Raw genomic sequence first — 27,888 nt, 5'->3', positions numbered from 1 at the left:
CAGTGCTGTTATTATTCACAAATCTACTTTCCCTCACAGGATATAATTGATACATTGTGTTTACATAGAATATTTCATGTTGTGACCATTTCGCAAGAGCTTGGCAACAGACTGATGACTTTATGTAATTGATAATTGCACATTACAGTTTCCGTGAATGACTTGTATTGATTAGAGTTGTCTTGGAAATCCAGCATTAACATTATTCTGTAAAATTAAGGTAATTAGGTGCTTATTAAGCAATTGGGTTGTGAGTTGGTACAGATCTTTTATTTTTAATTGCTCTGGAGTTGACTACTTTCCTTTACCTTTCCTGATCGGATGTGGTAAGACTGCCACCAATCAATAATTTGGTAAAATAGAATTCACAAACTAATTGATTAATTGATTGATTTGATTTTTTGATTGATTTAATTGGTTGATTGATTGATTGGATTAATTGATTAATTATTTAAAAAAAAAAAAAAAAAAAAAAAAAAAGGAGGGAAACAAGAGGGAAACACATAACATAGTCATTACAATGGGGAAAAAGATATCAGGACTATGAAAGTCATTACACGGGTTGAAATAGGGGTAATCCTTTAATTAAAGTGTTGCTAGGTTATCCGGCAAGTGAAACAAAAATTGCCCTTCATTCTCAAACAGAAATTGATAAAATATTTCAGCGATAAGATAGGTTCAAAAAGTAGAGCTTGGGGATGTTTGTTCTCAGCTTACAATGATCATCCAGGAGTGATTATTGCATCAGAAATATAGATTAATAATAGATAGGGTACCCGCAGAAACAACGATGAAGATGAATCCAGAAGACGGAAGAAAATGAGATGTCTGGAACGTGAAGGAGAAGAGGATGATGAAGATGAGAGTGATTCAGAAGAGATCATGGGTGGATATGACCCTGTCATCAGACAGAGGTTGGCAAGAGAGGAAAGAAGAAATGGAGAAGTGGAAGAAGTAACACGACTGGATGAAGACCTCAAGAATTGAAGGAGAATAATAATACAGTGAGGCCAAAGGAAAGGCCACTGGTAAGAAGATGATATTTCAAGAACAGAACTTAGAAGAGAACCTTTTGAAGAATACTGATATGTCAACAACAAGAAAGAACAAGACGAAGAAACTCTGAAAACTAAATCATACAACTGGTGGAGAAGAAGAAAAGAAGTGTTGGTTATGATCAATCAGAGGGAACCGAATCAACAATCACTGCTACAGTTTCAACTGAACAAGGTCAAATGCAACTGTACCAGCCACAACTAGTGGTACAAGTTGTTTCATATCCATAGATAGTTTCTGGAAAGAAATAATTTCAGAGGAAGATACAGGAGCAAGTGAAGATCATCTGGAGGACAGGTGAACCCTTTAGAGGAAAGGAGCAAGAATTCTAGAGGTGCCAAGAAGATCCGAAAGGAGGAGTTTCAACTGATAGCACCGATTAGAGAAGAAGAGAAAAAGATCCAACAATGGAAGTGAAAATAAACAATGGACTATGGGAAGTGATGATGGATAGCAGAAAGGCTTTTATCTGTGTTCAGCCTGAAGAGGTTACACATCTCACTATGTCAAATCAACTAAATTATGAGAAGGATTTGGAGGAGTGAAAATCAGCGATTTCTGAAAATGATGATTTTGGCTCAAGGACAAGGAGAGTCATAAGCTGTACGGAAGATAAATGAATGTGTTTGAAGTGTGAAGATGGATTGAGAATCTATGGAAGAAGAGATGTTGAAAAAAGTTCAAGAATGGTTGTGATATCAAAGTAGTACTGATATTGGATTTGTGAAATCAGCCCAATTGAGGTGAAAGTTGAGGAGGAAGACATCCTTGGAAGAATCAGTATCCATTGAAAGATGAAGCAATCCAAGGAATTGAACCATAAATTGAAGGACTTTCGAAAGCAAGTGTTTTGAAGACAATAGAAAAAAATCGTTAGAGTAGCACTCAATTATTGTTTTGGAGAAACCATGATGATTTAGGAAGCTATGGGTTAGCTAATGTTGTAAAAGGGGAGATTAGGATAAAGATCACAAAGGAGTAGAGTTTTTGGGAACCATATTTTCTTGAATAGACTATGTCATAGGTAGGTGCATAATCTGTCTGAAAAATAATGTGTGACTGTTATTCTTGGTTACATTCATATACCAAGTGGTGCATAAGATGTTCAACTAAGCTAAAATATGCTCAGTCGGTTGCAAAGTTATTGTGTAAAGAAGTCATCAGCAGGTGGGAATTTCCCGATTTAATATACTCAGAAAATGGGAAAGAGTTTTGTGAATAAATCAGTGAAATGGGTTTTTGAAAAAAAAAAAAATACATTAGAGAAAGATAAAATTGGAAAACGTCAGACTAAAATGTTATGAAAACTAGGGTTGAAATAACTCTAGGAAATTTGGAATATCTGATTGTGGGATGATTATATTATTGTGATGAATCAAAGGGGGGAAATGGAATTCATATCATTTTTGGAATTCTTATATTATTGCTGATATTGATGTTTTAATTTGCATGTGTTGTTTTGCAAAAGATACTGTTTGGTATTTTCTTTTCTTCCAGAAGCATATGGGGGAATATGTAGAGGGACTCAAATACTCAAACATGGACAATATGAATGGACTGGAGGAAGTGGAACAAGGAAGGAGTGGAAATGTTCCGATTCCATCATCAACGTTGCATTGAAAGACGACACTGTGGAAGAAATGAAGTGTTGTGGACTACATTCCAGTGTTATATTCTTTCTGTATTAATTTTTGAACAATTATGTTTTCTGTGTTGGGTACATGTGGGGACCTCAGATGTTTTTGTTTATTTCGTTGAAGTTTAGGGATATGGGGTCTAGGCAAGGACAGAGAGAATCCACAGGAGGGTCCGATGGGTCGACCAGCCTGAATGTGGACATTTTGATTGTATTTTGTTTGCTGGGGTTTTTCATATGTATTCAATTGTATCATAGCTTAAAATGTATTCATGAAGATGTGTGAATTGATCTGGAGTACTTAGGTGGTCGCCTAGGGCAGAGGGGCCGTGAGAGAATTTTCCTGTCTTGACTGACTGATGGATATTTGGAATGAAAGCTGCCAGACAGGTTTTTCGCTCTTACACTCCATGACAATTTATTTACACTCCATGACAATTCATTTACACTCCATGACAATTCATTTACACTCCATGACAATTTATTTACACTCCATGACAATTCATTTACACTCCATGACAATTCATTTACACTCTATAATAATGTATTTACACTACATACAAAAATGTGTCTATATAAACATGTGTTTAATCTCCATAAATTTTGGTTTATTGTTAAAGTTACTCAAGAGCAAGAATTGTTATTTGTCATAATCTTATTCTTTTTGTTTTCGAGACTTAATTAGTCTCGAAGGGGGGAAATATGTAGTATCTGAAGAGTCTAGGATTGTGCTGACGTTTACAAAATTGTGTAACAGCTGAACTTTGCTCTACTTGGTTGTAACATCTGGAAAGCATTACTGATGTTCATGGAAAGAGGAGATGGGGAGTGAGGAAGAAAAGACTAGGGATTGGTTTTTTAGAATCACACCATAATACGTCATTGGAGGATATAAAACCATGTCTTGAACAATAGAATAAGGGGAATAGCTAATCAGATTGGCTCGGGCTATCTCCAGACATCTGCAGGTGTTGGTCAAAATTCGATGCTGTAAACTCTTTGTTATAATAAACCTTTGTGAACAGAGTACAGTGTCGGCGGATTCCTTTATCATCACAAGCATGGACCAGCAAAAGTGTTTCTTTTAGGCACTACACAAGCTGAAATCGCTGCTGCAAACACTCTAATCGTGGCAGGCGATTTTTGCTTATCAAACATGAGCTGCAGAAAAGAGAGAATACTCTCCACCTGACAGCTCATGGGGTCCACACCTTGTGTGACACACCATCGTGAAAACACGTTCCATCTACTGGCATACATCTTAGAAGTGGAACTGGCACGTGAACCCTGTATGGTCCTGATCACTGCATCAGATAACCCACGGCGCTCTAGCCTGTCCCTCTCAGCAGCCAGGCCTTCAGTGGTTGGCCGATTATGGGCAATTTCCCTATCGTGCCAGCCGCCTGAGACAACGCGTCCCGTCGATGTGGAATTGGCCAAGGTGGCGCAATCAACATCTGACTCATCTCCGCAAACCACAGAGCCCCGGGCGATCGGGCGCTATCAGTATCACTGACAGCCCCCCTGACCTCACCCTGGCTAGCAGTGGGAGAATGCAGGACAGCGGAGGGAATGCATTCAGGAGAACTCTCGGCCACGGTTGGTGCGCAAAGGCGTCCCTTCCCAGTGGCGGTTCGTCCTGTTCCCTCAGAGAGAACCACAGAGGACATTGCGCGTTCACGCATGACGCGAATAGGTCCACCTCGGCTCTCCCGAATTGTTCCCAATCTGGAGAACAATGTCTGAATGAAGACACCACTCGTCGTCTCGAGGACCCCCTCTTGACATGAGGTCTGCTCCTACGTTCAAGTAGCCCGGAATGTGTGCTGCTCTCAATGAGCGAAGGTGCTCGTGAGCCCACAGCCACAATTCCTCTGCCGCCCGATGGAGAGCAGGAGACCTGACTCCACCCTGGCGATTTATGTGGGCTACTGTGGTCCGGTTGTCTGACCAGACCAGTACATCGCGACCCCGAAGGGTAGACGCGAAGTGGGTCAGAACCAGTCGAAACCGTTTCCAACTCCAGGAGGTTGATGTGACGACCTGATTGAGGCCACACACCTCCTATCGCTTGTGTCTGACATGTCCCTCACCATCCCGTCAGGGACGCATCCGTGAATACTGGGATGTGAGAGGACACCTTTCCTATCGGGACTCCGTGCGTGAGAACGCGTGAGTTTCTCCAATAGTTTAGGTCTGCACTGAGCGAGAGGGGAACCACCACCAACCAATGACGTTGACGCAATGGGTCTAGTCTTAGTTGGGCGAACCATCGCTGCGTCCTGCGCATGTGCAGGAGTCCCAGCGGAACCACAGAGTGGGCTGACGACATGAGACCCAAAAGTGACATGATCGACAGCGCCGTCACCGTGTGATTCGGACAACACTTCCTTAGGGCTAGCAACAAGGCTACCCTTCGGGGGTCCGAAATTCGAGCCCTCATCCTCACAGTGTCTAGCTGTATCCCCAGGTAGACAATCTGATGAGTGGGCCAGGGCGCGCTCTTTTTCCAATTCACAGCGAACCCCAGACTTGTGAGATGCATCACTGTCTGTGTTGTGTGAGTGATCGCCAGCTCTGCTGACGGGCGAGAACCAGTAGGTCGTCCAGGTAGGCTAGTAGCCGTATTCCCTGACGACGCAACAGTTCCAATGCCGCCTCCACACACTTGGAAAATGTGCGAGGTGCCAGGGCGTACCCAAATGGCATCCTCGTGTATTCGTACGCCACCCCTTGAAAGGCGAACCGCAGAAACTTCCTGTGACGCGGCTGAACCGGCACATGAAAGTACGCGTCCTTTAGGTCTATGCTCGTACAAAAGTCCCCTCTCTGGACACATTCCAGCAGACGTTTTGTCGTTAGCATTCGGAAGGGCCGTTTGGTTATGCTCTCGTTGAGAATGCGTAAATCCAAAATCGGCCTCACTCCCCCCGTCTTTTTGGGCACTAGGAAATAAGGCGAATATAGCCCTTTGTTCCTTTGCTCCCGGGGAACTACTGTCACCGCCTCCTTCGCCAAAAGTTCCGTAATCTCTGTCATCAGAGCGGCCACTTTGTCTGGCGTTTTCATCACCGTCTCCACCACTCCCCTGAACGGGGGTGGGGTCCGGTGGAATTGGAGAGCATAACCCTTCTGCAACGTCTGTTCTAGCCAGCGTGAGAGGGTGCAGCTTCTTCGCCACTGCCAGCAATGCAGAGAAAGTGGCTGGGCGCGAAGCTGTGGTGCATCCAGTAGGAAGGACCTGTATTCCTCTATGGCCCTTACCGCCACTGTTCCCCAACATTCAAGTGGTGGAACAGCCCAAGGTGGGCCTCCCGTGAAAGGGAGAGGAAATGCGTTCTGAGAAAGAAAGAGGAGTAGGGACATCGGTTAAACCCGTAACCGTCGTATTCCTGCCCTCCTTGAACGCATCGCGGGTCTGAATTGCGCTGACCGAGGCCACAGCCTGCGGCAGGGCACCATCCCCAGCAAGCGATTGCGTCATCTTAGGTGACTGCAATTCGCTATCAGAGCCCTTCACTACAGTACTCCTAGAAGTCTGTAGTATGAGGTCTCTATGAGGTAAAACAAGGCGGCGCCTTGATACCTTCTTAACTTTCACCTTCTGTGTGTGTTCAACTCTGCACCCCTGGTGGGTTGAGTCACGCTCAGTGTGGTGAGTATTAGCGCGTTCAAAGGGAAGTGGGGGCGCCGATACACTGGGCACCTTCGTGACCGTGGTAATCGGGCCCTCCGTGAACGCAGCATGGGTCTGAATCGCACTAACCGAGACCTTAGTCTGCGATAGTGCGCCATCCTAAATAGCGGCTGCGTCATCATGTCTCCTGACTGAGACTGCAGCCTGCTATGAGAGGCACTCACTACAGTACTCCTTGGGGTCTGTAATGTGAGGTCTCTTTGAGATAAGCCAAGACGGTGTCTTGGTATCTTTCCTCCCTTCACCTCCTGTGTGCGTTCAGCTCTGCACCTCTGGTGGGCTGAACTACGCTCAGTGTGGTGAGTATTAGCGCGTTCAGAAAGAAGTGGGGGCGCCGATACACTGGGAACCTTCGTCACCGTGGTAATCGGGCCCTCCGTGAACGCAGCATGGGTCTGAATCGCACTAACCGAGACCTTAGTCTGCGATAGTGCGCCATCCCCAAATAGCGGCTGCGTCATCATGTCTCCTGACTGAGACTGCAGCCTGCTATGAGAGGCACTCACTACAGTACTCCTTGGAGTCTGTAATGTGAGGTCTCTTTGAGATAAACCAAGACGGCGTCTAGGTATTATACCTACTTTCACCTCCTGTGTGCGTTCAGCTCTGCACCTCTGGTGGGCTGAACTACACTCAGTGTGGTGAGCCAGGGCGCGTTCAGAAAGAAGTGGGGGCGCCGATACACTGGGCACCTTCGTGACCGTGGTAATCGGGCCCTTCTTGAACGCAGCATGGGTCTGGGTCGTACTAACAGAGACCTTAGTCTGTGATAGTGCGCCATCCCCAATGTGGTTATTATCAGCGCGTTCTGAGAGAAAACGGGGGCGCCGATACGTTGGTTACGCCCGTAACCGTAGTAATCAGGCCCTCCGTGAACGCAGCACGGGTCTGAACTGCACTGACTGAGGCGTTAGCCTGAGACAGAGCGCCGTCCCGAATAGCGGTCGCGTCATCATGCCATTATCTGGCTGAGACTGCAGCCTGCTATGTGAGACACTCACTACAGCACTCCTAGGAGTCTGTAAAGTGAGGTCTTTATAAGGTACACTTAATACCTTTCATATACCTGCCTTATGTGTGCATTCAGCAACGCACCATGGTGGGCTGAGCTGCACTCATAGTGGTAAGAGAGAGAGCGAGAGTGAGGAAGGTCGAACGCTCTCGGATGTATTATGGAAAAGGGGCTCTTTTTTGACAGTGTCAAGTAGAGCCAACTCTTTATTACACACATCAACAAAAAACATTCTCCTCCATACACTCAACGGTAGAGTGGGGGGGGACAGTGGGCTCGGTCACAGCAGGCGCTGTGCCGTCTTCCGTTCTCTCCCCCTCGCCTGTCATAATTGGCGTCTCTTCTGGCCGCCCTTTGGGTGATGCCAGGATGACGCTTTAATGACCTCTCTCGCCGGCACCTCTGGCACTGCGGGGGGGGCGAGGCCCGCTCCCTTGCTGCTGGAGGCCGCCGTCTGACGCCAAGCTGTAGCGAGAGTAACGGCCGCCCTTCCTCATATCCACTTCCGGGTTGGAGGGAATGGGGGGCAGCTTAATCTCCCGCTGTTTAGCAGCCCACTCAATGAGACCTGAGAATTCAGGCACAGAGAGGCTGTGGCGTCATCATCCAGGGATGTAATGACCTCACAATTTCCCGAAGGAAAAGGGGTGTTAAACATCTGGGTCAGTGTAATGAATTGTTCCAATAGAATATTCATTTCTTCCCCAATAGCCCTGTCATCTCCTGAGTCAGCGCCTTCAGATGATGCCTCAGAAGCTGAGACTAACATTGATAGCACATCCTCAAGAGGAATATCCTCCCTAAAAATGCCCAACGCTGCTTCCACTCCTTCAAAAAAGGAGGGCGCAGCTGGCGCATAGTGGGGGATTAATGAAGCTGTCCCTGGCGTGCTGTGTCCCTCAACCCACGAAACATATGTCGGGGGGGTCGACAGCCGCCAAGGGGAACAGCGACATTGAGCTCTGAAAAGAGCTTTTGTTAAATACTTACCCTATGGATAAGCTTGGTGTGCTCATTGTAGGACGACGTCGATGATCTGGAAAATCGACTGCGTTTTCTTCGTCCTGAGTCTTCTCTTCGTCTCTTCATGGCTTCTTCAGTCTAGTCCAGTCGCTGAAGAAAAAGGGAGGGGAGGCACCCCCTCTTATAGGGACACCTGTACTCCTATTGGCTGTAGGTGTGTGCATAATTTTGTCTCAGGCTGCTGCTGCCTTAGGGCAGAGGGTAAACCATTAGGAGCAGAGCTCCCCTATGGGGCGGAGCTCCACGATATAGAACCATGACTAGAGAGACTCATGAATACAGCAAGGAGCTGCTGTTTTAAAAAGTTTATGTTTAAGTTGTGCACTGTCAACACTTTGATAAGCTATAAAATGCACATTCTCCCTACTTCCACTCACGCTACAAACAGCATTGCAGCAGCTATGAATGAGTATAGCAGTGTTTCGATAAGCTTGCATTGTTATTATTAGCAGCCTTTAATATTGAGAAATATTTCACTTTCTCTGGTCTTAGTAGTAACAACATGAATTGGTGCATGAGGCAGAAATTATGCAGTGCGATTTGAGTTTCGCCATCAGCAGGAAGCCTGTGTCCCCTTTTCTCAGCAGAGGGAGGGAGAGCGGAAGGACGGTGAGTACGGTGAGGCAGACTCACCGCTGTTCTCTCCCGCCCCTCAGACTGACCATCAGATGCAGGCTATCAGCCCAGTAAAATAAAAAAACAAATTATGCTCACTCAGCTGTGCCTCACAAGAATTACAACACATTATCTATTACCAGTGTGATCATATACCTACAATTTTGAAATATAATTTCAAAATGGTCTGAGAAGAACATTTCCAGGGCAATTCAAGCATAGCCAATATGCAGTGATAATGTATTGGGCCTACTGCACAAACCTCATTGCTACAGAACTGTTTTTAATAGGTTCATGTTGCATAGGCTTATGTTTTTTAAGACATGTTTAAAAAAATATATATCTGAGTGGTAGATCTCTGCTTGCTTTTGGACTCAGAAAAGGTTGGTGACCACTGATGTAGATGAAGCCGAATTCCACAAAGCCTGGTTTCTGCTCAACTCCATTGGTGGAGTTCATCAGAAACTTCCTTCACCATGGAGTTGAGTTTAGTCAGCTATGATTTGGTGAGCTTATAAAGCATGACAACATACATTGTGATAAATGTATGTTTGATTACTATAGCAATATTCATATTGTTAAAAAAAAAGAAGATTAAAACGTAGTATCTGTTCAGCCATACATCAACCAGCAATCAAACATTACTTATCAGACAGCTTCCTCAAAACCAATGGACTGGAGTCATGCTCCCGAGTGGCGCAGCGGTCTAAGGCACTGCATCTCAGTGCTTGAGGCGTCACTACAGACCCCCGATTCGATTCCAGGCTGTATCACAACCGGCCGTGATTGGGAGTCCCATAGGGTGGTGCACAATTGGCCCAGAGTCGTCCGGGTTTGGCCGGTGTAGGCCGTCATTGTAAATAAGAATTTGTTCTTAACTGACTTGCCTGGTAAAAAATTAAATAAAAAATCCACAGTGACTGGAGAAATGCACATAGGCCAGTAGATGTCGCCCTTTGCAACACACAGAGCAGAAAATGTGCCAAGCACACACAAATGCAGGGTTGGAGTCTAAAATGGCTGAAATACTTATGACAAAGTCATTACAATCTGAATGAAATGTTTGAGATTGATTTAAGACCATAGTGAGAAGGCAATTGTGTTGTAAAGAACATCTCATCTATGTAGCTCAGTTGGTAGAGCATGGCGCTTGCAACGCCAGGGTTGTGGGTTCGTTTACCACGGGGGGGCCAGTATGAAAAATGTATGCACTAACTGTAAGTCGCTCTGGAGAAGAGCGTCTGCTAAATGACTAAAATGGAAAGTACACATACAAAGAGAGGACTCAAAATGCATTTAATTTATTATCACACAAGTTACATTTTTATGATTACAAAAACAGGAATTTCATCCAGATCAAAAAAATTCCTATGTGATGCTTTTTCAAAAAACATATAGCTGAATAGGTTATCAGACTGATAGAAGAGTGAGTGATATGGTTGTATCGAAGATGAATTCCTGGTACATACTAGATTACATGGTAATGGTAACATAGCAACTACTACAGTAGGCTGGAGATATATATATATATGAAATAGTTTCCAATCCCTGCAAATGAGTCATGTTCAGACAATGTCTTCCCATTACTGACAAATGAAACACCCAAGTTTACTTCAAAAGAAAGCTAGATTTCATAATGAAAAACATGATTGAAATAGACATGATTGAATCAAATTGAAGAGGGAGAGAAAGAAAGCAAGTTGTTTTTAGATTACATTTCAGGTAACCCTGCAACACTAAATCTATTCACAGTTTTTAAATTACAATTAGCTATATAGTCTGTGTAAATACAATAATAAAGATCTCTCGGATTGAAAATGGGTGTGAAAAACAAACGCCAATCTGCCTGGACTTCTATCAATATTGTGTATAGGTAAGCACAGTTGAAGAAATTCAATTCTGGAAATCAGAGTCTACAAAAATCGGCAATACACAGTGACCCTCCCTTCAACCAAACACCACTTTCATACCAAAAAGGCACAAAAACAATCTAAATGTAAAGACAAAGTAGCAAGAAAAAAAGCTAACTTCCTCATGGCCTTCAACTCATACAACTAAAGTCACCCATTCAACCCACACTTCAAAACATTTAAATTTGAGGCCGGAAAAAAATACCTGACAGGGCATAAAATAATGACAAAAATAAGTCATACTGGTGATCAACAATGGGGAGAGGAATCATTAGGAATTGTCTTCAGTGTTCTTCAATTCAAGGGCTCAGCAGTGACTCAATTCTGAAGTAGTAGAAACACATTGAACAGTGCCCAACTCACCAATAATTTCACCGCTAATCTCACCATGTACTGGGCCGTCATTGTACCGGCAGCTCCCCACTGGCGTGTTTCATATAGTGCAGGTGCAACGCTGACTCTTGATCAAACCCTTCACCACATTCAAAACACTCCCATTCCTTATGTATTTTCTGTTGCTCCGCCACAAGTGCTTCCAGTGCAGTCTCTTCTTTCCCCTCTTGCTCCTCCTCCTCCACTCCTGAACCAGAGGAATCAGAGTCGTCAGAGGAATCAGATCCAGAGGAGTCTGATGAATCTGATTTAGACGATCCCGACTCCGAACCCGACGACTCCTTCTCCTCAGCGCCAGAATCTTCAGAACTAGACTCAGACCCCGACTCTTCTGATCCAGATTCCTCCTCACCCACTTTCTCGTCTGCCACCTCAATATCCTCCTCCTCTTCTTCCTCCTCCTCCTGCTCCTCTTCCTCTTGAAGCGTATCTATCACCTCTGCCTCCTCTGTGCTACCCATCCCTGTGAACACCAGCCTCTTCATCTCAGTCACCCTTCTCCTCCCAGCAAACAGGTGGTTCCTGGGTCCCAGTGGGGTCTTACTGGCCCCGACGTAGACCCCTACGTGCTTCTTCCGATGCGTGATGAGGTTGCCCAGCTGGGAGAAGTTCTTCTTGCAGAGCGTGCATTTGTAGGGCTTGGCGCCGGTGTGAGTATTGTAGTGGTAGCGGAGCTCAGCGGGCACGCGGAAAGATTTTTCACAGATGTCACACTTGTGGCGCCTCAGGTTGTGGCCCTGCAGGTGTTTGTCCAGAGAGAGCTCATCCCTAAAGCCCTTGGCACAGGCCAGGCACCAGAAGGGCTTCTGCTTGTGCAGGTCCATGTGGATCAAATACGTCTGCAGGGAATTGAAGTTTTTTACACACTGATCGCACTTCAGAGTGGAGGGTTCCATCGGCACGGGAGGCCTGTGCACTTTCAAGTGAGTCACCAGAAGGGATGGGCGAGCAAAGACCTTCCCACAGTCCGGGCACTTGTTCTCCGTGGGTTTTTTTTTCTCTTCTTTTTCATGCGTCTTCTGGTGATTTCTAAACGACTCGAGGTAGGAGTAGACCTTCCCACAGATGGAGCATGCATAGACCCTGTGGGAGCTGCTGAAGACTGGCTTCTCCTCCTCAGACAGCATGGCGACGCGGGGACGAACCGTGACAATCTCTGATGGTCTGACCTGCCAGGAACTGTCGAAGAACTCTTCATCTTCTTCATCACCTTCCACGTCTACGTCACTGTTCTCTTCATAATCACCGTTGTCATTCTTTTTCTGCTTTTTCTCAGGTGCTGCCGACTCCACATTGCTGTTGCTCCTGTTAGTCTCCAGGGCTCTCTTGATGCTCTGCCTTCTTTCCTCCTCCTCCGCCATCGCCTCCTCCAGGACATGCTTGCGAAGGTGAGTCTTGAAGGCCTCCCAGCGAGTGAACTGCTGTCCACAGTCCTGACACCTCATGCTGGCTAGTTTCACTGTGGAGGAGAGAAAGGGAGCATAAATTAGGACAATATAGTACCGTGACATGCCTGTAATTTTGTTAAACTTTCAACAATTTATTTGAACTTGTTTCAATTATTTTGTAAAGATAGTTTGGCAATTCAATCTGAGAAACTATCAGCAGCATCGCCGTGGGATTTAGGATGAAGGGGCATATTTTTCACAAGCAAGATGTTTTCACCAATTGACACATTTTAGCACAGGCACAACCATATTGTGTTTTAAAGGTGCAATATGCAGAAATCGCTCTGCCATTTCCTGGTTGCTAAAATTCGAATAGTTTGTGGCAAAAGTGTAGAGAATCATTGTAACATCTAAACCACTGTGAAATAGCTTTTAAATAACCCATAGTATTGTGTTTTCAGTTGTTTGAAGCTGGTATACAAAACAAAGTAAAAGACGCAAAAACGAAGCTTAAGAACGGGAAGCATAGAAATAGAACAGATCTACCGCTTCTTAGACTTGCTTTCAATGAGGATGAAAGAGCTATAACTCACATTTCTATGTGATTTTGGTCAGGTCTCCCAGAAAGTTACATATTGCAACTTTAAGTGCACGAGAAAACTCAAACTTACAGGTATGTAGTTCTCGCCACTGCTAGGATCAATATGCTCAAATCACACTCCTTGTCACCTCAAAACATTCCATATTTAGGCTCATTAATCATTAACATGATTGGATACATACTTTATTAGAATACACTGCAAGACTGATCACATTATACAAACACACACCACTTACACCCCCAACATATACAATGAGCTACAAAAGTACTGGGAGTGTGACATGTTGTTTTGGCGCTGCACTCCAGCACTTTGGATTTGAAATGATACACTACATAAACAAATGTATGTGGACCCTTTTCAAATTAGTGGATTTGGCTATTTCAGCCACACCCGTTGCTGACTGGTGTATAAAATTGAGCACACAGCCATGCAATCTCCATAGACAAACATTGGCAGTAGAATGGCCTTACTGAAGAGCTCAGTGACTTTCAACATGGCACCGTCATAGGATGCCACCTTTCCAACAAGTCAGTTCGTCAAATTTCTGCCCTGGTCAACTAAGTGCTGTTATTGTGAAGTGGAAACATTAAGAGGAACAACGGCTCAGCCGCGAAGTGGTAGGCCACACAAAATCACAGAACGAGACCGCTGAGTGCTGAAGTGCGTAAAAATAGTCTGTCCTGGTTGCAAAACTCACTACCGAGTTCCAAACTGCCTCTGAAAGCAATGTCAGCACAATAACTGTTTGTCGGGAGCTTCATGAAATGGGTTTCCATGGCCGAGCAGCCGCACACAAGCATAAGATCACCATACGCAATGCCAAGTGTCGGCTGGAGTGGTGTAAAGCTCGCCGCCATTGGACTCTTGAGCAGTGAAAACGCATTCTCTGGAGTGATGAATCACGCTTCACCATCTGGCAGTCCGACAGACGAATTGGGGTTTGGTGGATGCCAGGATAATGCTACGAGCCCAAATGCATAGTGCCAACGGTAAAGTTTGGTGGAGGAGGAATAATGGTCTGGGGATGTTTTTCATGGTTCGGGCTAGGCCCCTTAGTTCCAGTGAAGAGAAATCTTAACGCTACAGCATACAATGTCATTCTAGACAATTCTGTGCTTCCAACTTTGTGGCAACAGTTTAGGGAAGGCATTTCCTGTTTCAGCATGACAATGCCCCTGTGCACAAAGCGAGGTCCATACAGAAATGGTTTGTCGAGTTCGGTGAGGAAGAACTTGACTGGCCTGCACAGAGCCCTGACCTCAACCCCATCGAACACCTTTGGGATGAATTGGAACACCGACTGCGAGCCAGGCCTAATCGCCCAACATCAGTTCGCAACCTCACTAATGCTTGTTGCTGAATGGAAGCAAGTCCCCGCATCAATGTTCCAACATCTAGTGGAAAGCCTTCCCAGAAGAGTGGAGGCTGTTATAGCAGCAAATGGGGGGGACCAACTCCATATTAATGCCCATGATTTTGGAATGAGATGTTCGACGAGCAGGTGTCCACATACGTTTGGTCATGTAGTGTGCAATGACTGTGGTTAAAGTGCAGGCTGCTTTAATTTGAGGGTATTTTCATCCATATCGGATTAACCGTTTAGAAAATTACTGCACTTTTTGTACATGGTCCCCCCATTTTAGGGGACCAAAAGTATGGGGACATGTGTATGAAAAAGTTAAGTACTTGGTCCCATATTCCCTTTCACGCAATGACTACATCAAGCTTGTGACTCTACAAATTTGTTGGATTCATTTGCTGTTTGCTTTGGTTGTGTTTCAGATTATTTTGTGCCCAATAGAAATGAATGGTAAATAATGTATTGTATCATTTTGGATTCACTTTTACTGTAAATAAGAATATAATGTTTCTAAACACTTCTACATTAATGTGGATTCTACCATGATTACAGATAATCCTGAATGAATCGTAAATAATAAGTGAGAAAGTTAGACGCACAAATAGCATAACCCCCCCAAAATTCTAACCTCCCCTGTTACTGTAATGGTGTGAGGTTAGCATGTCTTGGGAGTATGATATGTGAGTAACTTTCTCACTCATCATTATTCAGGACTCATTCAGGATTATCCCCCCAAAAAAATTCACTGCCAATACTTTTGAAACTGTATAAAGTATACCTAGTACTGTTTTTAGACTGGAACAATTGTATAGGTTTTATCATTTGAAAGTGTGAAACAATTAAAAAAGATTAACTACGCAGAAATCACACCGCCATTTCCTGGTTGCTGAAATAGTTAACCTAATTTCAGTTTGTGACAAAAAAAGCAAAGTATAGTGTAGAGAATTATTGTACCATCTACACTGCTGTGAAATATATTTTCCATAACCAAAAATATTGTATTTTCAGCTTGTGTACAAAACCGAAAGTAAAAGACAAAAACTAAATTTAAGAACTGTAAGCATAGAAATAAAACGCACATAAAATGTATCTACCGCTTCTTAGAATTGCTTTCAATGAAAATGACAGTTCTATAACACACATTTCTATGTGAATTTGGTCAGGTCCCCCAAAACGTTAGTGCATTGGGAAAGTATTCAGACCCCTTCACCTTTTCCACATTTTGTTATGTTACAGCCTTATTCTAAAATTGATTAAAAAAAAATATATATATATATATACACACACACACACACACACACACACACACACAAATACCCCATAATGACAAAGCGATAAACAGGTTTAGAAATGTTAGCAAATTTATTAAAAATAAGAAACATAAATACCTTATTTACAGAAGTATTCAGACCCTGCTATGAGACTCGAAATTGAGCTCAGGTGCATCCTTTTTCCATTGATCATCCTTGAGAGGTTTCTACAACTTGGAGTCCACCTGTGGTAAATTCAATTGATTGGACATGATTTGGAAAAGGCACACACCTGTCTATATAAAAAGGTCCCACTGTTGACAGTGTATGTTAGAGCAAAAACCAAGGCATGAGGTCGAAGGAATTGTCCGTAGAGCTCAGAGACAGGACTGTGTCGAGGCACAGATCTGGGGAAGGGTACCCAAGCGTCACGTCTGGAGGAAACCTGGCACCATCCCTAGGGTGAAGCATGATGGTGGCAGCGTCATGCTGTGGGGATGTTTTTCAGCGGCAGGGACTGGGAGACTAGTCAGGATCGAGGCAAAGATGAACGGAGCAAAGTACAGAGAGATTCTTGATGAAAACCTGCTCCAGAGTGCTCAGGACCTCAGACTGGGGCGAATGTTCACCTTCCAACAGGACAACGACCCTAAGCACACAGCCAAGACAACGCAGGAGTGGCTTCGGGACAAGGCTCTGAATGTCCTTGAGCCCAGACATGAGCACGATCGAACATCTTTATAGAGACCTGAAAATAGCTGTGCAGCGATGCTCCACATCCAACCTGACAAAGCTTGAGAGGATCTGCAGAGAAGAATGGGAGAAACTCCCCAAATACAGGTGTGCCAAGCTGATAGCGTCATACCCAAGAAGACTTGAGGCTGTAATCGCTGCCAAAGGTGCTTCAACAAAGTACTGAGTAAAGGGTCTGAATACTTATGTAAATGTGATAGTTTATTTTTTATACAATAATAATAATTTATAAAAACCTGTTTTTGCTTTGTCATTATGGGGTATTGTGTAGATTAATGGGGGGAAAAACAATTTAGTCAATTTTAGAATAAGGCTGTAACGTAACAAAATGTGGAAAGAGTCAAGGGGTGTGAATACTTTTCCAAATGCACTGTACATAGTGCAGTTTTAAAGAGTTTTATCATCTATAATGTTTCTCAACCATTTCCGACCAACGGTAAACATGACATGATGCGTCATGACTGCAAACCCTCTAGAATCTATTGAGTCAAGCTTAAAGGCCCATTAACACCAATAACTTAGTCAACACAATGAACCACACAGGAAACTTAACTACAGTTTTAAACATTTACTCAAACTCTTCATGTCTGCATTAGTTAGACACCAGTAGTAGTTTAAAGGTACAAGGAAAAGGTTACATTGAAATTAGTGATAAAGGTAACGACTTCAAAAGATTAGCAATAGTCTAAAAACTTTAAGGTTTCATTTAAACCAAGGAAAATAACATAACTCCATGAACAAATGCTAAACCAGTTGGTTAAATCAAACTCATTACGATAGATAAATGTTTTCACAACACATGAAAGTAAGAGAAAAGTAACAAATCAACTGTTAGTATTTGGGGAACTTTGGTAGTGAAATCCAGGAAAACATTCAATTTTTCTAATCATTAATGATACAATGTTAGTGTGGTAATATTTTGCAAACGAAAACAGACAAAAATAGGTACTAGTAATACTATAAACATCCATCTTATATAGACAGGTTAAAGCCAGAACTTGATTAATTTTTCAAAAGTCAGTCAAGTGCATGTTACTGAAAGTGGGTGACTCACGTCTTCTCCCCTTGCATACTAAGTCAAGCAAAACAAACTTAAATTAGTGCTTCCCTTGACAGACAAATTGCTGTACTTTACAGGATGTAATCATTTCTCGGCATAGAGAAACATAGCACCATTTTCTAAATGTAACCGCAGTTAGCAAACTTTATCTTTCTCTATTTCTACACCAAGAGGACACATTTTAAAACGGGAACTGATAAAAGGCGTTTTTCTTTAGACATTTTTACATTTCTGTACAGGTCCAGTGTGAAATAAAGCCTGAGAAATATCAAATAAGTGTCAAGAGCTAAAATAAGCACTTAGTGGATATATTTGCAATGATGTTAACAGCATTCTATAATATAATTAGAATAGTCAAATTTAGCAAGTCTCTTGGACACTTGGTCTTTGAAAAATAACCTGGAGAAAAAAAATGTCCACCTTGGAAATTAAACTGAAGTAGAAAGAGGTGCATAAGTGCATGAAAAAGTCAAATTCGACTTCTAATATCTCCTGCCTTGTAGTAGTTCCATTGTTAATCTAATATGCTCCACGAGCATGTTCAATGTAGTGCTGGTGCAACTCCAACTCTCGACTGAAACACATTCCACATTCAATGCAAGTAAGGCCATCAGTATATCTTGAGGAGACAGCAGTGTAGGGATCTCTCTGCCCTTTGTCATCACCCATACATTCCTGGTGATGGTCAATGAGGTCCCGAATCTCACTGAAGGTCCGGGGACAAAGGGAGCAACGGTAGGAGCCATCGCTGTCGTGTTGAGCCTCGTGTTTATGCAGAGCACCTGGAGATAGGAACGCTTTTCCACAGTGCTGGCACTTGTGGCTATTCTGTGGCCGGGAGGGGGGTGTAGGTGGTGGCTTGAGGGATGACTTCGCCTTCAAATCAGGCAGAGGGACATTGACCTTAGCGGGCCCTGTGCTTACAGAAGCACTGAGTCTGTAACGAAGCTCTGTTGGGAGTCGCCGGCGGACCTCGTCGTGCCAGGCCAGGTGCTGTTGCAGCTGAGTCTCAGTCCAATATCCACGGCAGCACAGGGTGCAAGAGTGAGGTCGGCTCTTTGCCAAGTCCTTGTGGGCTCCTAGTTGCTCTTCAGTTGGGAAAGCTTTGCCACACTTGTCACACTTGAAGAGGCATTTGATTGTCTGCTCATAGAGGCGGGTTGGTGATGAGGGTTCCTCTGCCACTACTTCTGCCATTCCTGGTTTAACTTCCTGCTTGAGCACTCCACAGATCTTCTTGTGATTATAGAGTGCCCCAGAAGAACTGTATCTCTTCCCACAGTCAACGCAAGGGATGGATTTGAAACCCGGTCGACCCTTCTTCCTTCTTCTGCCAACAGCATTCTTACTCTTTGTAACAAAGTGTTCGGTTTTGACAACCGTGCCTTTGTTTTCTGTAACTAAGTCCTTACTCTCATTAACCAGTTCATTTCCCTTGGTATCCAAGTTGTTTATGGCAACAGAGTCCCTGCTCTCAGCCAAAGTGCCCTTGCTCTTAACCTTCTTGCCCTGGGAGTGGGCCTGCCATTTGTGGGCACGCAAGCCTCGAACCTTCAAGAAGCTCATATCACAATGAGGACACTGGTGAAGATTTAATTTAAGCTTTGGCTTCTTTAATGGAATGGCTTCAGACTTGCTGTGTGACGTGGCAGGCTGCTCCGGGACCTCTTCAATGGACATGGTCATGGACTGGTCCACCTGAAGATCTGCAGACTCAATGGGTTTGTTATGCTCACTTTCATAGTGAGCTGCTAAAAGTGAGCCCTTGACGAATGTTTTGTTACATTCTGGACATGCAAATTCAGCGTGTGAGGGTTTGCGGTTGCCTTCCATGCTGGTGTCAGCTGCAGGCTCTGGTTCGGCTTTGGTCTGACATGGCGGATAATACAACTGGTGTCGGCGGAGAACACACAGGTAGAAGAATCCCTTTCCACACTTGTTGCACTGAAAAGGTCCCTCATCCACTGACTTGTGCCCAACAGAATTTGTCTTGTCATCTTTTATCAGTGACCCAGCAAACTTCTTATCTGTGTGCCATCGTCTGTGAGTGCCAAGGGCTGCATTGGAGATAAAACGTCTTCCGCATTCTGAACAACAGAATTGGCCTTTAGTTGTATGCTCTACCTTTTTGGGTTGCTTGGGTTCCTCAGGGCTTGCGGCCACTTGCAATTTCAGCTTTGGTTTTACTTTAGACTTGTGACCCAGAACATGAATCCTTTTATGGAAATTCAGTGCTCCTACAACGGCAAAGCTTCTCTCACACTCTTTACATTTGTATTTCAAATCAGTTGCGTTGATTGTGGCAGCTTTCTTCAAGGTTTGGGACTCATTGATCTCCTTTTGTTCACCACATTCCTTCTCAGCAACAGATTGAGTCATTTTCTCAGTGCCAGAGTTGTTTGACTGAGATGTTTTCACAAGGTCTTGGACAACACACTTTGTCTCCTTCTCTAAACCTCCTTTCGCTTTTACATCCAAGCCTCCAATTGCCCTCGACTTGCCACATTCTTTTCGATGATACTGCAATGACAGTAAATTGTTGAAAAGAGAAGGGCAGGAGGGACATTTGAACTTCTTCGCCTTAGGAACGGTGTCATGTTGGGCAATATCCTCCTTGTGGCTTTTACTGACAGTCTTTATCTTGCCACACTGTTTTTGGTGAGTGTGCAATGAGGATTTGTTGCTGAAATGGGCAAGGCATGTTGAACACTTCAGCCCCTCTAGCTCAAGAGCAGATTTAGGCGATGAGGCAGAGTAGTCAGTCTCATAACCATGGCTCTTCATGTGGAATTTAAGTGCCTTGGCTCGTGAAAACAGTTTTCCACAATCAGGGCAGCTGTATGCGTTCTTCTTCACTTGTTCTACCTGATGTTGAAAAGACTTGATAGGAGGCGGGAGGATTCGAGCATTATGTACAACCTGGTGCCTGAGGAGGCTTGAGAACATGCGAAAAGACTTGCTACAAAGTTCACATCTATGATTCCCATTCTCGTGTTTCCTCATATGAGATTTCATAATGCCTTGGTGACGAAATGTCTTCCCGCATACAGGGCAGGCAACTTTCCCACGAACATGTGGAGGACCATTGGCAGAATGTGAAGACAAGGTTGGCTCATTCTTCTCCTTCAAATGTACACACTGAGCTTGATTCTGCTTGTGGTGAGCGTAAGCACCCAAAGACCAGAAGCCCTTCCCACATCGCTCGCAATAATAAACCTTTGGCCCTAATAAAGTCTTCTTTGGATTAAACACTTCACTTTTAGTGTCTGGTACTTCATCTTGGGCGGGGGTTTGAGCGCGGCAGCTTTTGCGGTGGTTGTACAAACCACTGGCATTAGAGTAAGTCTTCTCACAATCTGGGCATGGATGAGCTTTGCTTTTTGGATGCTGTTGCTGATGAGAGTGTAGGGCAGACATGCGTGAGAAACACTTTCCACACACCTCACATTTGAAGCTATTCTTCTGTAGTCCAGCAAGCTGGTACAATACACTCTTGTGGGGTTTTCGGCCATCGTGTTTTCGCATGTGATTGTGGTACGTTTTCCGATGTGTAGTGTCAAACCCACAAACATTGCACTTGAAAATATCATTTTCAGGACTCCATAGTTTTTTGCCATCTACTCTGTGCCACAGTTTGTGAGAGCGCAAAGATGCAGCACTGGTGAACCAGCGGTAACACTCAGGACAGTTAAATCTTTTAGGTGGGTCTTGTTCCTGAACCTTCTCCGTTTGAGCTCCTTCGCCTTCAAATGGCAGAAAGTCAATTTGTACAATTTTCAGATCAATCTCTGGTTTAGACTTAAGTGTACTAGAGAAGTACTCCGTTGGACACAACACAGCATCCATCTCCTCTTTTCCATCCTGGTCTGATTCACACAGTAATTCAAGATCAGGGTTGAGTTCTTGTAGTGATTCTTCTTCATCCCTTACAGAGCCATCTGAGGCACTTACACTGATCACCTCTACATTGACATCATCAGTTCCATCAGCCTCTGCATCCCCATCAGTTTCATAGAACGATGAGTCTCTCTCCGTCACAGGGGTCTGAGGGGTGTCCTGTGGGTAGACAATGGCCCCTAAAGCAAATGTTTCAGTCTCTGTCTTGTTATCCAGTAATAGCTTATGTTGAGGTAGTGGGGATGTTTGTGTCTGGGATTCTTTCTCAGTCCCTCCAAAAACATAGTGGTGGCAAAGCTGATGGGACTGGAGAGCCGAGGCCCTGGAAAACCGGAGCCCACACTCCTGACACTCAAACGCTTTCTTCTGGAGCTGGCAAACCTGATGAAGGAAAGACTTTGCTGGAGTCTCTTCAGTATGAGCCAAACGCTGGTGCTTGTAGTAGAATGTGAGCGTTGTGAAGACCTTGCCACACTCCTCACACGGAAACCTTTTGCCACCACTACCACCTCGTTTCATATGATAGCGTTGATGGCAGAGCATGCCGGCGTAAGAACTGAAGGTCTTCTCACACTCACTGCAGTCAAATTTTTTGGGTTTTCTCTTAAGCTTTTCAGGAGAACATTTGTCATTGTGGCTAAATCGTTGATGTGTTTTCAGGCCAGACTGGGCACGAAATGTTTTGCCACATGAACACCCAAACAGATTTTCCTGTGCCCCATCTATCTGTTCAGAAGCTTTGTTGCTGTCCTCTGTTGCAATGGCAGGCTCCTCTGCAGGAGGTCGCTTCTCTGCACCCCTTTTGCGGGACTTCGGGATTAGTTTGACCTCATGACAACGGCGGTGAGCGTCAAGAGCTGATGCACGGGAGTAACAGCGACCACAAGTTTGACACTCAAATGACTTCTTTTTCAGGTGTGCCAGCTCATGGAAAACTGATTTGGAAGCTTGCTTGTGTGAGCGTGTATGACTGATGAAAGAGCCCATCGAAGTATAGGATTTACCACAGTCTTCACATTCATAGACATACTGCTTAGCCACCCCTGCGCTCTGATCAGGAGTTGATTGCAAAACAGGAGTTGACTGCTTGAGGGCTTCATTACGGTGTTTGACCTGGTGTGAGTAAAAACCCCTTGAGTCTGCAAATTTGCGCCCACAAAGAGCGCAACATAGTGTTCGTTGGCCCCCACTCTCTGAAACAAGCAAGCCATCCAATTGGGAGTCAGAGTCCAGGCAGACTATGGGTCCATCATGGGTGTGCTCATGTTGATGCTCCTGGTAGGCCGCCTCCTCCTCAAAGGCTTCTCCACAATCCAGACAGCGGAAAAGCCCATCCCCTAAAAATAGAAAGGGGAAAATGGGAGGTCAGGGCGACTCCTGTTGCCAAAGAAAAGAGAAAAGAAAACTAAACAATAATACAAATGAATATTTATTATGTCAGATAATGACTATGTGCCTCCAAGTACAATTAGGGCTTGCACAATTACCGTATAATCGTGTAACCAACGATTATGGATGAAGACAGTCATGAAAATTAAAATAACCGTCATAACCGTTTTCTTTTTTTGTGTGGAAAGAACAGCTGACTGAAGACGGGAGGACTGGGCATTTAGGCTGTTGAGTCCGTTTCCACGGTAACAGACTCGTTACAACTTAATGAAACTTTGCTGCTCTTTGCTGAACAAGCAAGGCTTTGTAGAAAACAAGTATTTGGTTGCCTAGGCAACACCCCCCTCCCTGCAGCAGCACAGCTCAGGAGGGAGATGAGAAAATGTTTGTCTTAAAAAAATTATAACGATTATAAACGTGCCCATCATCCAAAATTCCATGACTGTCAAAAAGAAACAAGACTTAAGCATATTTTATTACAATGATACATATTATCATCAAGATAAAAATGTAGCAATAGATACAACTTTTGTTTGGATGGATGTATATTTTGACAGAGATACATTTTGCTTGACAATAATAATCTTTGCTAAAGGGCATATCAACCTAACGATGGAGAGTCAACTCATTGTGGATAATATTCTGTTGAAATGTAATTGTTATAAAGACATGAATGTGTGAAGCAGCCTAATTTAAAGGATTTCAACCTAACTTCTGTATTGGGAAAGTTTGATTTAACCTAAATATTCATCACGCTTTTCAGATCAGTCAAGTTATCCTATACACTACTGACCAGTGGACAGAGAAAGAATTGGGATCGTATGATTTCCTCTTGAGTGAATGACAGGTTATGGAGCCAAATTTAGGTCTACTCTATAGAGACCCCATGAAGTTCTCTATCAAACATTTCATCATGTCTCAAATAGGAGAATCTCACCAGAAGATATTGAATAAAATTATCAAAGATTCACCTATTCAGCTCCTGGGCAAATGTTTTGCTTGTATGATAAATAGCCTATGACAGAGCCCTTTAAGCTGTATTACTCTAAAACTGTAAACATGTTGTCCCCCACGAATGATGCAGCACTTGGGCCAATTAGTGACAATTCAAACTCAAACAGGACATATGCTTGTTCAAAGTTTTGAATTTCAGTTGATTACTACAGCGCCCCCCTTGGGCCAATCATTGTAATTGTGTAAATGCCAGATCTCTATGGCAAGACGGATCATTCACCCAAGTTATGACAAAATCGTGCCAGTGGTGTCTGAGATATCGCGTGTGACTAACGTACGTACAAACGGAGACAGTTCCATAGTCCCCCCTCCAATTGAGAGGTGGGTAGAGGCAGCTCAATATGGCGAACGGAGTATGGGCGTGCCGAAAGGAAAGTAGTGGGTGTGTCGAAAGCGCTCTGCTATAGGCTAGACGGTTTTGATTGAGCGGTGTTTTTTCCCCTTCCGTTTCTTACCACGCAACTACTGTAAATTGATTGAGCTACCATACCGCGAGAGTACTTCTGTTTTGAAGACAGAGGATTAGTATGAGTCTCATTTCACTGTTTTACACAAATAATTGTACAGTTTCAGTTCTTATAGTGCTTATCAAACGGGAGCGAAGGGCACTGTGTCCTGGTGTTGTTGCCATTCATGCCCTCCCCATTGAGTATACTGTATGTGCATGCATCAAGGTTACATCCAGATGGTTATCAATATGGGGGGGGTTAGCTACCGCCTGCGACAGGACCGTGATACCCAGTAGGACGCTTCCTGTGTATCACGGTCAGGTCTCAGATCGACAGGCATGTGGTCCTCTGTAGCTCAGCTGGTAGAGCACGGCGCTTGTAACGCCAAGGTAGTGGGTTCGATCCCCGGGACCACCCATACACAAAAAAAAAGGTATGCACGCATAACTGTAAGTCGCTTTGGATAAAAGCGTCTGCTAAATGGCATATTATTATTATTATTATTATATGTCCATACAACACTGGTGCACTGGTCGCCGGCTTATCGACTCGTCATGCAGCCCAATCAGCAACGCAAAACGGTCTTGAGTTGCAACATACAGTATCTGCCCAATTAGCTGACACACTTTCCATACACCCACTCCTTTCGACACACCCACACTCCGGTCGCCATATTGGTCTGCAGCTACCCACACTTGCTCCGATTTAATCGTGGGGGACAATTAGACGGCTCTGGCCTACGGGGAAGTACGTCACGTTTACAAGTTCCAAAACATTGGGGAGGTGATCACGCTAGTCCAGGGTCGTAATCATTAGCCAAACAGTTGCAAATCGTTTCATTTAGCAAATAAAACAAGAGTTTCTACTGGACAAATTGAGGTAGGTCGCTCCCCGTTTCGTTCACTTCCGTTTAAGGAATGTATTGCAACAGAATAGGCGTAATAAATACCCCTATTATTTATCACAATATATGACAGGCTACTGGATTTCACATAACATTGAAGAGTTTAACTAAAACGGTACTGATGTCATTCGGATGAACGACTATTTACCCCTTGCTAACTAGCAACGTTAGCGACTATACCACGCACAGCTTGCTAGTCACCACTAGTTAGCTAAAAATGTGCACAAGATAAAATGGGACACATTTATTTCTGGTCAATGGCTACCTAACGATAACGGAAACCTTAGCTAGTTAGTCATTTAACTAGGATATGATCATGTTAGAATAGTTAACGCTAATTAGCTAACTAGCAAACATGGATATGAGCATGTTGTAGCATTAGTTAACGTTAGCTAATTAGCTAGCTGTGTTTAGATGATTGTGGAAGGATGGGGTCACTTACTATCGGTACTGTCATCTTTGGCAGACTTGTTGGCGCTGTTTTCGGTCTTCTTGGTTGAATATTCACTGACATCTTCCGACTCCTCTTCATCTCCTCCCTCGTATTTGATCGTTACAGCGGAGGCATCCTCCATAGCTAACACTCAGCGTGGTGCTTGGTTTGCTGTTACTAGGCCACTGCAACTTGGATCTAAGTTCTTTGTGTTTACCGCTTCTATTACTTAAATTCCCCTGAGTTTTCTCAGAGGGGGGGCCTCATCTAATACATGCAAAAATAAAACTCATTTCGCGGGGTAAACAATGACATAGGATGCCTAGAATGCTGTTCGGAGCGCCTCTTGCTCTTCTCCTCCGCACACTGTTGTTGCAGTGGTTCCGTCGTAGGAAATTACGACAAACGACAACTTCCTTGCTACAGAGATGGCGCGAGAACATCAGCGAATCATGCCGCGTTCAAAACAACTGGGAACTCGGAAGTGGGATATATCCGACTTCCGAGTGTTCCATAACACAAATGGGAACTCGGAAAAAAACGAGTTACGACTGGGAAAAATCGTTTTGAACGGTCATCCAACTTGGAATTACAAGTCGGGAACTCGTGCATCTTTCTAGAGCTCCGACCTGAAGATCTCATGATTTTACCTCCTCTTGAAAGCACCATTAGACCCAACAATTAGTTCTCTAGATGCAATGTAATGGCCATTATGCAAAGCTTTTTGTGTTGAAAACAATCAATTTGGTAGACTGTTTTCATTATTGCAGGACTATTATGTCATTGTGTTTTATTGAATACAACATAGTAGACAATATTACATTTTCCCCAAGGATTTTTATTACCAGGTATTTACATATTTAAAACTACAGCTACTGGACAGATGTAGTAAAACGTCAAATATGTTACATTATGTTTTGCCATAAGATACCGACCCTACCATAACGTTTGTTTACACTGCACTGGGATCTGAACACAATCATGGTTACATTAAGACACTGTGGAGCCGGTGGGAGATATGTACAATGTGGATAAAGGTAACATTTGGAGTACAGTGGCATATCCCATCCCTGCATTGAGGTATGTTTTCCGACCCATATCAAGCATCGGCTCCACGGTGTCTTAATGTAACCATGATTGCGTTCCGACCCCAGTGCAGCTCAGTGGAAACAAGCATATCTTCTGGCAACATTGTCCTGATGTTGCTGATACAATATCACAAACCCAACAGGTAAAGTTATTAGTTATTCATTTTAATGCAATACATTAATTTGTATACTAACCCATGCCACACTGTTTGGATAAAATGTGAGCTCCTCCCAATAACTCTAATTTCATGAATTTAGCACCAAAACAAGATACATTTTCACCCAAAAGTAGACAGAATAAGAAATTACTCATCCAAATTACTCATTATTCAGAGACCTGACTATTTGAATAACACCCACAACAACATTGAGAGAGAGAAAGAACATGCAGAGTGTTTTGAAACAAAGGCACAAATATACAGTGCAACACAGGTGAAATTCACTTGTTTGAGGAATAAACTTGAACTTGAAAATGGTGTAACAAAGACAGGAGTGTTCAGAGAAAAAAAACCTAACAAAGAGCCATATGTTGACATATACACTCAGTGGCCAGTTTATTAAGGTACACCCATCTAGTAACGGGTTGGACCCCCTTTGTCTCCAGAACAGCCTGAATTCTTTGGGGCATGGAAACATTGCTAAATTGTTATCAAGGGAACTTGTTCTCAACTGGCTTACCTGGTTAAATAAAGGTGAAAAATAAAAATAAATAAAAAGGGACCTAACATGTGCCAGGAAAACATTCCCCACACCATTACACCACCGCCTGCAGCCTATACCATTGACAGCAGGCAGGATGGGGCCATGGACTCATGCTGCTTACGCCAAATCCTGACTCTGCCATCAGCATGACGCAGCAGGAACCGGGATTCATTGGACCAGACAATGTTTTTCCACTCCTCAATTGTCCAGTGTTGGTGATCGCGTGCCCAATGGAACTGCTTCTTCTTGTTTTTAGC

The 27,888-nt window shown here is 43.8% G+C and overlaps 1 protein-coding gene across 2 annotated transcripts; it reads right to left on the bottom strand.

Moving 5' to 3' along the window:
* Nucleotides 1-10,321: 10,321 nt before the first annotated feature.
* Nucleotides 10,322-26,238, bottom strand: LOC121542823 (zinc finger protein 227). Of its 2 annotated transcripts, none has more exons than XM_041852378.2 (2): nt 25,851-26,238; nt 10,322-12,801 (listed from the first exon to the last, which is right to left on the bottom strand). In XM_041852378.2, exons 1-2 carry the CDS (start codon nt 25,981-25,983, stop codon nt 11,351-11,353), a joined length of 1,584 nt encoding a protein of 527 aa, XP_041708312.1. In that variant the 5' UTR covers nt 25,984-26,238; the 3' UTR covers nt 10,322-11,350. The 2 variants fall into 2 exon arrangements, with proteins under 2 accessions (XP_041708312.1, XP_041708311.1); XM_041852377.1 differs by lacking the exon at nt 10,322-12,801 and adding an exon at nt 17,249-22,989.
* Nucleotides 26,239-27,888: the final 1,650 nt, after the last annotated feature.

The sequence above is a fragment of the Coregonus clupeaformis genome, unplaced genomic scaffold (genome assembly GCF_020615455.1).
Source record: "Coregonus clupeaformis isolate EN_2021a unplaced genomic scaffold, ASM2061545v1 scaf1640, whole genome shotgun sequence".
NCBI lineage: Eukaryota > Metazoa > Chordata > Actinopteri > Salmoniformes > Salmonidae > Coregonus > Coregonus clupeaformis.
Note: the sequence above shows the minus strand (reverse complement) of the source record. Positions and strands in the feature narration are given on the sequence as shown.